General features: G+C 46.1%; 1 protein-coding gene across 4 annotated transcripts in view; it reads left to right on the top strand.

Annotated features, from left to right (window-relative positions):
• The window catches only part of MAP3K4 (mitogen-activated protein kinase kinase kinase 4), a 70,920-nt gene that overhangs the window by 48,390 nt on the left and 10,073 nt on the right, over window positions 1-12,457 (top strand). Inside the window, exons 12-19 of one of the 4 annotated variants that reach the window (XM_045575136.1) lie at window positions 1,247-1,408; window positions 2,272-2,405; window positions 3,141-3,219; window positions 3,909-3,975; window positions 7,658-7,754; window positions 8,477-8,575; window positions 11,233-11,333; window positions 12,197-12,277. In XM_045575136.1, coding sequence (XP_045431092.1) covers window positions 1,247-1,408; window positions 2,272-2,405; window positions 3,141-3,219; window positions 3,909-3,975; window positions 7,658-7,754; window positions 8,477-8,575; window positions 11,233-11,333; window positions 12,197-12,277 — 820 coding nt within the window. Of the gene's footprint in view, window positions 1-1,246; window positions 1,409-2,271; window positions 2,406-3,140; window positions 3,220-3,908; window positions 3,988-7,657; window positions 7,755-8,476; window positions 8,576-11,232; window positions 11,334-12,196; window positions 12,278-12,457 lie in introns of all 4 variants that reach the window. The other 3 variants (XM_036420358.2, XM_045575138.1, XM_045575137.1) reach the window with 3 other exon arrangements.

The raw sequence follows: 12,457 nt of genomic DNA, 5'->3' as shown, positions 1-12,457 counted from the left end.
AAGTGGCACGGAGATGACAAGGAGTTGGATAAGCATGCGTTTCTCTAGTCCTCCTGACCCATCTTATTCTCTGTGACCACCCCTTCAGGCTGTCACCCATCTAATGACAGGGCAGGGCTTGTCTTTCCTTGTAGTTTGAGTCAATGAGAGTGTAAGACTCCATGAGACACTAATTATTCTTGAGCTGGAGGAATTCATAGCCTAAGAACTGGAGCTGTCACGCTGACCACAGAGGAGGGAGAGTCAGAGGCTCCAGGTAGCATCTGAGAAGAGCCGGCACGGAGGCCTTTCGGCTTGGGGGGGTTTCAGAAACTGCCTGTTGAGAGGAGCGGGCAGGCACTGGTGTCTGGGTCAGGCTGCGGGGGGCTCACTGGACGTCCGAGTCAGGTGTGGTCTGCTCGGCTGGCTCCAGTGTGTGCAGCAGGAGGCAGTGGGAGGTGAGGCGGACAGGGCAGCTGGGTGAGAGCCTCGGTTTTGTTTTCTAAGCCCCAGGAAGTTGTTGAGGATTAGGAGGAAGTTCATAGGGTGTGGTCTGGGACCACATAGGGGATGGTCTGGGACCATGTGTTCATAGGGTGTGTTTTTAAAGGTGAGTGGGAAGGGAGCTCACTTTGAGCACCGTTGTCGTGTTGCTTAGCGAGACGACAAGGCCTGAGCTTTTAGTCTGGGAGCTCTCTGTGCTCTGTGCGGTGGTTAGCAGTATCCCTGACCTCCACCCGATCGATGCCAGCAGCTTTTACTCCCCTCCAGTTGTCACAACCAAAAATACCTCTAGCCGTTGCCAGTGTCTCATGGGAGGTGGGGTAAGATCTAATTGAAAACTGAATTTAGTGGAAGGGGAATGAGAAGGATGTATGACTTGGTAACATTGAGGAGATCATTTAGAAATACACCGGGAGTTCACTCGGGAATTTGAGCAACCACCCAGAGGAAAACAACTGGTGGGTGACATGTAAAAATATTGATGCTATAAGCATTTAGTCCAAGATCACATTGTCATTAGATGTTACCATTTTAAATGGGTCCCTTTTATATTTCATAAGATATTAAAGAACACTTAATACAGATAAAAATGAAAATCATGTAATTTTATTTTTGGTCATTCCTTTTGACTAACCAAAAAAATGTGGCAGAGAAATATTGCACTGGTTTATGTCTGTGATGATGAAAGAAATCTTCCACTAAAATACATAAATATTGTGTGATTTGCTTCTTTTTGGATTAATTATGGTTTGGGACTCTTTAGAATGATGCATTAGAGCTTTGCAACAGAATAAGTGATGCCATTGACCGAGTGGACCACATGTTCACTTCAGAATTCGATGCTGAAGTCGATGAGTCGGAATCTGTCACGCTGCAGCAGTACCACCGGGAGGCCATGATTCAGGGCTACAACTTTGGGTTCGAGGTAGGTCCAGAGCACGAGGAAAAGCAGTGCAACTTGGCAGTTGCTTTGTAACTTACTTGTAAGAAGTGTCATGAGTCTTGTATGCAAATCTGATTATTGATTGTAATCACAACTTAATCAGGAATGTCTTCTTACACCATTGCTAGATATTAGAAATGTTGGTTTACTTTTAAACTGTCAATAGTTGCCCAGTATTTACTAGTATTTTATGCAAACAGCTATCTACTTACATTTAAAAACCTTTTAAGAGTTGTCTAATATCATAAGAGCACATTTTTAATTTAAACGAGTTAACCATTTGTGAAACTACATTGAAATATTATATTCTAACGCTTCATGCTGTAAATTTTAATTGGATTTTGTTTTTATTTATTTGCTAGAGGCCTGATGCATGAAATTCGTGCAGTAGTAGGCCTTCTTTCCCCTGGCTGCTGGCACCAGCTTCCCTCTTACACCTGGGACCTGGGCTTCCCTCAAAGCCTTGGCTTCGTCTGGAAGGTCTAATAAGCATATTACGCTTTTATTATTATAGATTTTAAAATATTTTTCTTTATTTCAGAGAGGAAGGGAGAAGGAGAAAGAGAGAGGGAGAAACATCCCGTGATAAGAGAGAATCATTGATCAGCTGCCTCCTGCATACTTCCTTCTGGGAATTGAGCCTGCAATGCGGGCATGTGCCTTTGCCTGGAATCAACTCAGGACCCTTCGGTCTGCAGGCCAACGCTCTATCCATTGAGCCATACCAGCTAAGGCTGAATTTTTGGTTTTAGAAAAAAATCATTTTAAACTGATAAGGTATTACAGTGTTTAGATGTTCTTATAATCATTTTCTTCTTAACTTTAATGTAAATGAAATCTTACAGTATCATAAAGAAGTTGTTCGACTGATGTCTGGAGAGTTTAGACAGAAGATTGGAGACAAATATATCAGCTTTGCCCGGAAATGGATGAATTATGTCCTGACTAAGTGTGAGAGTGGGAGAGGCACCCGACCCAGGTAACGACCAGGTGGGATGTGCGTGAGCTTGTGGGCTTGTAGTGCTTCCTCCTGTACTTACCGTGGGCTCCCGACAGAGAACACAGCAGGAGCATTTTGATCTCCTCAGGGATCAGTTGTGTGTGTGTGTCTGTGTTTTTGTTTGGTTTTTGTTGTTCTAAGTGAGTTTTCTCTAAGGGAGCCTACATTCTCCCTGGACAGATCTTCCTGGTTGCTAATCTCTCCTCCCTCATAAAAGGTAGCCGGTTATTAGAAAAAATGGAAAACAAATTGGTAACCAGTTATTTTCCTAAGAAGCCATATTGTCTTTCTTTCCCAAAACATGCTGTAAACATACTCAGTCCCTGGCATTTACATAAAGACAGAAAATGTGTTTTGTCTTAGATCAGGGGTCGGCAACCTTTAAGACATAAAGAGCCACTTGGACCTGTTTTCAAAGGAAAAAAAAAACCTGGGAGCCGCAAAACCATTGCGACATTTAAAACAAATATAACACTGCATATATTGTTTCTTACCTTAATGCTATATACCGGGTCGTGCAGTTAGCTGTCAATCTGAAGAAAAAAAGGACTTTTTCACTTAACAAAAAGAGCCGCATGCGGCTCTAGAGCCGCAGGTTGCCGACACCTGTCCTAGATGGTAATTTTCCAATTACACCGCTTTTCAGTGTTGTGGACTGAAGCTGCTATAGCATTTTCTTGGTTCTTCTGTGATTGTTGACGCTTTTCATTGCAGGTGGGCAACTCAAGGTTTTGACTTTCTGCAAGCCATCGAACCTGCCTTCATTTCAGCTTTACCAGAAGATGACTTCTTGGTATGAACTATTTTAAATTTTTCCCCCCGTAAAAAACAAGTTTATTACTGTCTGTTCTTGATTGTGTGTTTTCCATATTTCATAGTGATTTTAAAATATGTTTAATGTAATTGTAACAACAGTGCTTAGAACTGAGTCGTTAGTAACTGCAGTAGGACACAGTGTGGCTCAGCGGCTACGCCAGCGGGTCGTACAACTAAAACAAATAGTTGTCGGTTTTGTATTTACTGACTGCTGACCTCGTTGCTGGTTTTTAGCAGTTTAATGAAGACCAAGGATTAGCTATTTCATTTCACTGTGTGTCATCTGAGAGCCTGATATTAAATGTTAAATATTATCACTGTTATTTCTATAAATTCCATCAAATTAAAAAGATGTTTCAAAATATAAATTTACTTAACTCCAAATAGTGGAGGTGATTGCAGGCCCTCACTTGTGCACGTCATTGCATTCTGGGCACTGAGGGCACATCCGCTTTTACTGATGAAAGGGAGGGTTGTATGACATTTTTAATTAGGCACCGCATGTCATTAATTCTTGTTCATACCTGTTTTATTTTAAACTAACGTTGAAAACGTTTACTAAGGATAGCATGTTCTTTTAAATATACCTAAAGCTTAATTTGTGCTGATTGTCTAAGAGAGAGTATTCATTGTTCCTTCTCCTTTCCCATTTCCTGTGGGTGCTAGAGCTTACAAGCCTTGATGAACGAATGCATTGGTCACGTGATAGGAAAGCCGCACAGTCCTGTTACAGGTTTGTACCTTGGTAAGACGGCAGCTGCAGCATTTCTGTTGACCCCACTGGCTCTGCCGAGCGTTTCCTTCCTCCTCATCACCCTCCTTTCCAATGGGTAGAGGGTCTTTAAGGATATCAGCACAGGGGCAACCAAAGCCGGAGGAGTGAGGTGTACATGTGGAGGACTCCACAGGGACCGTCTGAATCCTGCAGGAAGAGGGCCGTGCCAACAAGGCTGCGCCAGGGCTTGCCTGCAGCACTGGCTTTGCTCACCGGCACTCTGGTCTGCTCTCCCCCGCAGTCTTCTCTCTGGGAGGAGAGACTGGAGAGAGTGTCTTTTGAGGGGCGAGAGCCTTCCCTGTGGCAGGTGGGCGAGCTTCAGGGTCCTGCTCGCCTTCATATTTGAAGGTTTTCTTCACCACTTCCCTATGCACCCTTCTCTCCCAACGATCCTATTGGTTTTACTTACTAAAAAACAAAAAACAAAAACAAGTTATGCTACAATAAACTTTAATTACAGTTAATATACAGCTTTACAACGTTTGTTGAAGTTTTAAAATATGTCTCGGAAAAGTTTGTGTCTAACCCCAGTCTTAAGATATGAGTAAAACCAAAACTGTATGTATATGTAATAAATACCCAAATATGATAATTTAGAAATTTTAAACAATTTGTTACACAAAATAAAGTAACTCACAAATGATAAATTTATTGAGCAGCAGCTATCTCTCAAAGGGTATTTGCTAGCTATAGAAAGGTTAGTAGACCATCCTTCACCTCCCTCCCAGTTTTAATGTTTGGTTCTTTATCTTTAAAATTTACTATGTTTACTTATACCTCTCTTTCTCCCAAGGCTGCTATGAAATGATAGTTATCACTTACTATTTGAATATTTTATATAAAACATATTATATTCTTCTCAAACTTTGGTTAAGCATATTATCATAAATGATTCCATGATCTCTTAAATTATTTCTCTAAGAATACATGATCAATAACTCAGTAAAAATTACCTCTCTAAAATATTATGTAAGGCACATGTGTCAAACACAAGGCCCGCGGGCCAAATCCGTCCCGCCAGGCCTTGCAATGTGGCCCGCACCGCGCTGTCATCACTGCACTCCGCTGCGTTTCCATCACAATGACAGTTTATGACTGTTCAGTAAACCATTCGGCCCGCGATTTAGGCTGGATTTTAGATTTTGGCCCCTTCTCTGATTGAGTTCGACACCCCTAATGTAAGGAATCACTTTCATTGTAGAAAATTACAATGTAGAAAAAGTATGTAACAAATGTAGAATACGTACATGTAGGAAATTTTAAAAATATGTATTTTGATTTTTTTTACAGGGAAGAAGGGATAGAGAGAAACATTGATCAGCTGCCTCCTGCACACCCCCTAATGGGGATGGGCCACAACCAAGATACATGCCCTTGACCGGAATCAAACCTGGGACCCTTCAGTCCGCAGGCCAATGCTCTATCCACTGAGCCAAACTGGTTAGGGCCATGTAGGAAAATAAATTTTTAAAATATATATTTTATTTATTTTCCACAGAGAGGAAGGGAGAGGGATAGAGAGCCAGAAACGTCGATCAAAGAGAAACATCTACCTGCTGCCTCCTGCACCCCCCCACTGGGGATGTGCCCACAACCAATGTACATGCCCTTGACCGGAATTGAACCTGAGACCCTTCAGTCCACAGACAAACACTCTATCCACTGAGCCAAACCAGTTTCGGCGGATAATTTTTAATGTAGAAAAATATTACAAATCCTCAGGAAATCACTGTTAACGCGTGAGTCACTAACTGTTCACTCTGCCTCACTCCACACTGTTGGCAGACAGTTGGCTTCTAGCTCCTGTGGGCTCACGGTGTTCCCTGCCCTCAGCCACTGTGGAGTGGTGGCCAGCCCTGCCTGAGAGCCAGCGTCCTGCAGTCCAGTGCCCTGGCTGCTCCTTCCCCCTGGAGCCTCCCCTTCTGGTGCCTAAAGCGATGCTGACGAGGACAGTCCGATGATGCCTCTAGGTTCTTTTATTCTGAGAAACCAATGAAAGGGAGAACACATCGCTGTCATGTTGTTGTTGCTTCCTTTCTCCCCCACTCCCACCCCTCACCTCCCCCAGTCTACCCATGTAGCTTAATGGTAGCAACCTGGTATGTAACCTTCCTCATTTCTGTGCACTCACATGTTTAATTGCACAGCCATGTCTCCGTTCCTTTCTGCTCATGTCATCACAGCATGTATAGGGGTGCTCGCTTGCCATTTACTGTATAAAAATTGGATCACATTGAGTGTTCTTCTTTTGCTTTTCTTACCTGACAGTTGTAGAAATTCCTGTGTCAACAGGTGTAGCTCCAATTCATTCTCTTCAGTGGCCGCATGGTGTCCATGTGGACCCACTAGAGTCTTCCCATCCTTTCCCAGCGGACACTTACTTTGTTAGTTTGTTCCATGAAAAACATGTCAATAGTTCACCGCTAGTGGAACGTGAGCATCTGTTTTATGTTTGTTGGTCATTAGGGCTTTCTTTTCAATGAAGTGTCACATGTTTGTGTGAGTTAGATATAACAGTTTGAAATGTTTTGCTTCATCTGTGAAGCATGTCAAACTTGTTAGTGGACCCCCAGTGTGTCTCAGCAGAAGGCCTTTTACCTTCAGAGGAAAGTTTTGTAGTAATTTTTGACTCGGTAGTTACCAGTGGGTTTGCAAATTAAAGATATCACAAGTCGCACCAAATTATATTTGTTCCTTTTTTTTTCACCTTTGCACTGGTGATTATTCCATTTATTGTTGTGGTAGTTGAGGTGATGAACCAGGCCTGCAAATCTCTTCAATTTTTTCTTAACAATCGCTTCATTCTTGTTTTGCATGTTTTCCCTTCATATTGCCCCATTTGGGTCCTTCTGTCTCTCCTGTGTAACGCTGTGAAAGCACACAGACAGCACCTGTGAAGGGCAGTATTTTCACTTTGGATAAAACTTTTAGAATGAAACACTCAGACTAAAATTGTTAACATAGGAGAGAAAATATGACATTTAAAAAAAACTTAGGAGGGTTAAAACCAAGTTAAAAGTAAGGTAAGAGCAGGTTAGGGAGAAATAGACAGTGTAACACGTCCATTCTAGTTACATTGGTTACTGGGAAAGGACAGTTGTCAGCATTTTTGTATTCATTAGAGAAGGTCAGTTCTTAAAGTTTTTAGTTATTAAACTTTGTGTAAAGTTTTATCCATGTTTACCATCTACCAGACTCTTTAAAAGAGGAGAAAAAGAAAACATTTTCTAAAAATAATAAATAACCTCTTGGTTTGGTCTAAAGGACCAAAACAAAAGTCCTCGCCCTCAGGAAGATGGCGGTGACCTCCCGCTCGGAGCTGTTGGGTGTCACCACTGACCGGAGCCCTCCCCGTTCGCAGAGTGCGTGGCCCTGTCGGTGGCTGCGGCGTTGGCTTTGCGTGTGCTGTGTGTCTCCTCCTGGGAGTGACAAAGTGTTTTTGATGGAGGAAGGTTCGAATGTGTCCTATAACAAGAGTGTCGTTTCCCACAGTGTTTGTATATAATATGGTTTTCTTGTAGAAAGGGTTTATTTTGGTCACCAGCAAATTAAGTCCCATCCTGGTTCATCTGTCGCCTGGCATGGCAGTTTCCTGTTGACCCCTTTAACGTGTTGCCTTTGTCGCCATTTTCACTGGCAGCCATTCATCGGAACAGCCCCCGGCCTGTGAAGGTGCCGCGATGCCACAGCGACCCTCCCAACCCCCACTTGATTATCCCAGCTCCGGAGGGGTTCAGGTATGGAGCCTCTCTGGCCGTGCGCTCGCTCGGCGGGCCTCTGTGGCTGCTTGCTGCCGCCCGGGAGCGGGTCTCGCTCTGTGACTGTCTGCGCTGGCGCTCGCGTTTCTCAGCTCCTGCTGCGCTACCTGGAAGACAGTCCCAGCGCCTGAGCTGCAGGAGAGAGACTCCCCTGTGGGCCTGTCACTTAACTCGTTCCTGAGCTTACTCACGGCCTCCAGCTGCTCACTGCCCTCGGCTTTGGAATAACTGTCTCCTTTCTCTCTAAACAATGCCTTAGGGAGGCCCGTGGGTGTTCATAACATAACAAACGTGAGAAACAGCACTTGGTGTCAGTTTAAACGTGGAAACAAGTGATGATCTGTCCAGTCTTGACCTTTACGTGTGTGTAACTCCAAGTGCACCTGCTATGTGAGCTCAGATCCTTAGTACGTCCCAGTACTGACTGAACGTGGTGGCATTTCTGCATCTCGCCCTCATGACCACTTTTTAAGAGTTAATTCACTTGTCAGTGTTTCCTAGGAAAGAACGCATCTGTTTTAAATACTGATTTTGACATTAGGTGTGCTTTTTTTCACCCCAAACCTAGACCTGAATCTGAACGAGTGCTTTACATTTTGTGTTGTAAGGCCCTTTCACTTGCCCTGTTGTATTTTTAACGGAAAACCCTGTGCGTGCCCACTCCCTCTGGCCTGTTCCTGAAGCTCTTCTTCTCGCCTTAGCACTCGGAGCGTGCCTTCGGACGCGCGGAGCCACGGCCCCGCCAGTGCCGGCGGCGACTCCGCGCCACCCAGACCCACCAGCAGTGCCCAAGACGCCAGGTAGTCTCCCTCGCAGTGCCCTGCCCTGCCCTGCCCCTCCTGTGCTGTTCCGCAGTGGCCCTGGCCCTGGGTGTCCCAGACGCAGACTCGGGGTCCCTCCCCGTGGTGCGTGTGGTGCTCTGGCCCTGTGGCTCCAGGACCTGCCAGCACAAGTAGATAACCTGCCTGATTTAATATTTTTTTGGAGCTGATAGTAACCAGAAACACCAGAGCTTCTGCCAGTAGTAACTCTGGGGAGAGTATCAGAGGCAAGAGCCTGTCCCTGCCAGGCGGGGCGGGAGGAGTTTGGGGGCAGGGCCTTGATGCTAGGATGGCATCTCTTAGTCCCTTCAGGGGTGACTGTGTTTTTAAGGGGTCACTTTTCTAACCAAGTTGCTTAATTTCTGTGATGCTTGGTGAGAAGTAGTTTGCAAAGTGGAAAGGGAGTGGTGGGGTGTGTGCCTCCTGGAGAATAGGTCTTTACCAGGGAGAGCCCTCACATGCTGGCGAGCCCCAGAGTAAAACCAGCTCCTACCGGACCCGGGAGAAGGGCACTGTTCTCCTCTCCCAGTCAGGACGGGAGAGTCAGACCAGACTGTCCGCTGGGCGGGCTGGTGAGCAAGGACCTCAGGGCCGCTGCGTGGGCAGGAGAGGACAGACTAACCTGTCTTTAGCCTTTGTAACGTCTAAAATCTCTACAGACATCTCCGTTCTTCTCATAAGAGCAATAATAGTCCTAATTTTAGTGATAAATGTCTGTAACCTAAAAGTCAATGTATTTTACAGCTTAAGCAGTTAACTAAAAGAGTTAAGTTGATTTGAACAAATTCCCATTTCTCCTCTATTTTTACGTTGAGAGCATTTCCTGGCCAGTGTTTCCTGTGCATCCATGTCCCTGTGGGGTAGGAGGCTGTCTGGTCCGTCAGCGCAGTGCAGAGTGACGGGGGGCGGGCCCCAGGACTGTGGAGCGGCCCCCTCTGCTGCTCCGAGTGCACACGGTTTCTCCAGGCCGGCTGGGGTGCAGGGTAAAGTCCCCCTTTTTAGAGGCTTGAGGCATTTATAAAGGTGGTAATGTGTACATTAAATGTATTTTACTTTCAAAGCTAAATGTCTTTTTATGCCTTTAGTGATAGGCCTTGGCTAATAGATTTTAGCATCTTAATTATGTACACCCTTAGAATGGTCCTCAGTAGTTAGAAGTTTGTATGCCACCTTTCAGGCCATTTTTCACAGAGGAATGGCATTTCCTTTGTACAGTCGTGGGTACAGGACAGTGGATAGAACAGCAAAGCCAAATGGAGCCATGTCGCCTGGGGTTGTGTTCACTCTGCATCCCAGCCTCTCACGTGCTCAGTCTAACGTCCATCAATGTTTGGTTTGGTTTTACTTAGGAAATAGTCATCTTGCTTATAAAATATTTTTACAGAGTTCTACTTGCTGAAACTGGCTCTTACTGGTTTGCAAAAAGCTGAATTGTTAATTTTTTAGGAATTTTGTAAGCCAGTTGTTACACCACGGAAATTGTCAAACTCTACAACCCTCCCTGCCATCCCCTAAACTAGTTACTGGACAATTCCCAGGCAAACCACTTCACTTAAGTACATTTTCTTGCCCTTTATCCTGGCAAACTCTGGGAGGACGTGGAATTGACTCGTTTTGTCTCTGGAAATCAGGAGCATAGAGGTGCTGAGTGACTCCCCACGGTGCCTGTCCTGAGCAGGGCCCGGGAGCACCCGTGATTTCCCACGAAGCAGTGCCACGACCTGGACAGGCCATGGCAGTAGGGCGTGCTGTCTCAGGCTCAGAGTGCTGCCCTGGGTTGCAGAGGGGGCGTCGGGAGCCCTGAGCCCAGAGCTGTTCTGTTCCGTAGACCACGTGGCTGACCCCAGGCCAGCGTCTGAGAAAGAGCATAAATGCTACCATACTTCACGGGGCACCACTGCACACAGACACTTGTTCCCAAACTGATGCCGTTTCATTTGGGATGATTTGTATTGGAATCTTAACACCGCCCTGCCTTACTCTTGGCTCTTACTCTTGATGGATTCGTTCTGGATTGCTGACCATTAACTTTTAACTTTCTTCTGGAAAAGCAGCGCACTCACTTTGTTCTTTGTTGTTAAGCTTCCTAATCTCCTGCGCTTCTGCTTGGCTCCTGCTTGAGAACCCCCGGTTCCCGCTGCTTCCTTAGTCAGAGGCTGGAAGCTTCCCAGCCATGCAGTGACGTTAGCCCTCCCAGGTTAAGTGCACAGATGTAATTCGGTGATGATTTTACATGTTAACTAGATTTGACTAATGATTTTTATCACCCTGGACTTAAGTTATGGAGCTTCCTATACATGTCAACACTTCAGAAAAGACTTCTGTTTTTATTTTGTTGTTTTTAACATAAAACAGTGTCTTCTGCAGTCAGGTGTGAGGTGGTGCTGGCTGTGGAGGGAGGGAAGTGCAGCTCCCTCCTGCACTCCAGGGAGGGTCCCCAAGGCAGTGTCGCTCATTTGGGGCCACCAGGTCTCTGTCTGGGGCATCCTCTGTGCTGTCCTCTCCCCACTGGCGGCTGGATGTCTCCAGGGGCCCAGGTCACCCTCCACTGGGAACCACTTGCTCTGAAGAGCCGCAGATCTGTCATTTTGAGTTCCATGGAGTTGATCGCTCCATTTTTAAAACGCCCACAACAGGGGTTCCAGTGTCCCTGAGAACGACCGGCTGGCTTCCGTCGCAGCTGAGCTGCAGTTCAGGTCCCTGAGTCGCCACTCCAGCCCCACCGAGGAGCGAGATGGTGAGTGTGGAGGTGTCTCCTGCGTTCGCAGAACCTCATCCGTGGTTTGCGTCCCCAGTTACTGTGTCCGTGGCTTTTCCGGGGAAGGAGGGAGAAGCCAGGCTTCATGGGAGGGGCACTCAGTTTTTCCTCATGTTTTTATTGATTTCAGAGAGGAAGGGAGAGGGAGAGAGAGGGAAACATCAGTGATGAGAGAGAACCATTGATTGGCGCTGCCTCCTGCACGCCCCCTGCTGGGGATCAAGCCCACAATCCGGGCTTGTGTCCTGACTGGGAATCTAACTATGACCTGGTTCATGGGTTGATGCTCAATACTGAGCCAGGCGGGCCGGGCTCAAGCACTCAGCTCTTTAATTTAGGTGCCTTTTTAGCTGTGTTTGCATTTTCTAGGTCTCCTTTTGTTGCTTTTATTATAAAAAATCATTATCCCTGTATTTTAGTTGCTAAGCGTTCTTATTCCCTTTACAGTGCAGAAGTGGCACTGTGCGTGCTGGGGACGTGCTGGAGTCTTGTTATAACACAGACCGAGCCGTCCGCCCAGGACCGTGGTGGCTCACCGGCCGCTGCCGGGCTCCTAAGCAGGACCCCCGGTGCAGTCCTGAGTCCTCCAGCTCCCGCTCAGAGTTAGGCTGCTGGGTACTTGTGGGAGGTTTATGGGGCTGAAGTTGTAACACCATTAGCAGGTCTTACTTGGTGCGATTTTCTGGAACTGATTGTAGAGACAGCTTCTCCCACTCACAGCAACCCAGTTAGCCAGCAGGAGACAGGCTGGTGGTGGCCCCATCACACCGCTCAGCCTTGCTCTCAGTTAAGAAAGCAGATTTGCTCCGTGTCTTCATTTGTGTGAAAAATACTCTCTGCAGAACCAGCATATCCAAAAGGTGATTCGAGTGGGTCGATCCGAAGAAGTTGGGAACTTCGGACGCTGATCAGCCAGACTAAAGGTAAAGGAAGAATGTTGAACTTAAAATGTTCCTGTGCTGGGAGCAATTTCAGCGACGGTACTTTAGCTTCCAGCCATTCAGCCTGCGTGTTAGTGTTCGGGATCTCTGTCTACAGCTGACTCCACCTTCTGCCTGTGCTTTTGCACCCATTTCCTGTTTCTTTTTTTTTTTTTTTTAATC

Source organism: Pipistrellus kuhlii, unplaced genomic scaffold (genome assembly GCF_014108245.1).
Source record: "Pipistrellus kuhlii isolate mPipKuh1 unplaced genomic scaffold, mPipKuh1.p scaffold_m20_p_67, whole genome shotgun sequence".
In the NCBI taxonomy this organism is placed as follows: domain Eukaryota; kingdom Metazoa; phylum Chordata; class Mammalia; order Chiroptera; family Vespertilionidae; genus Pipistrellus; species Pipistrellus kuhlii.
This window is presented reverse-complemented; position numbering and strand designations above follow the sequence as displayed.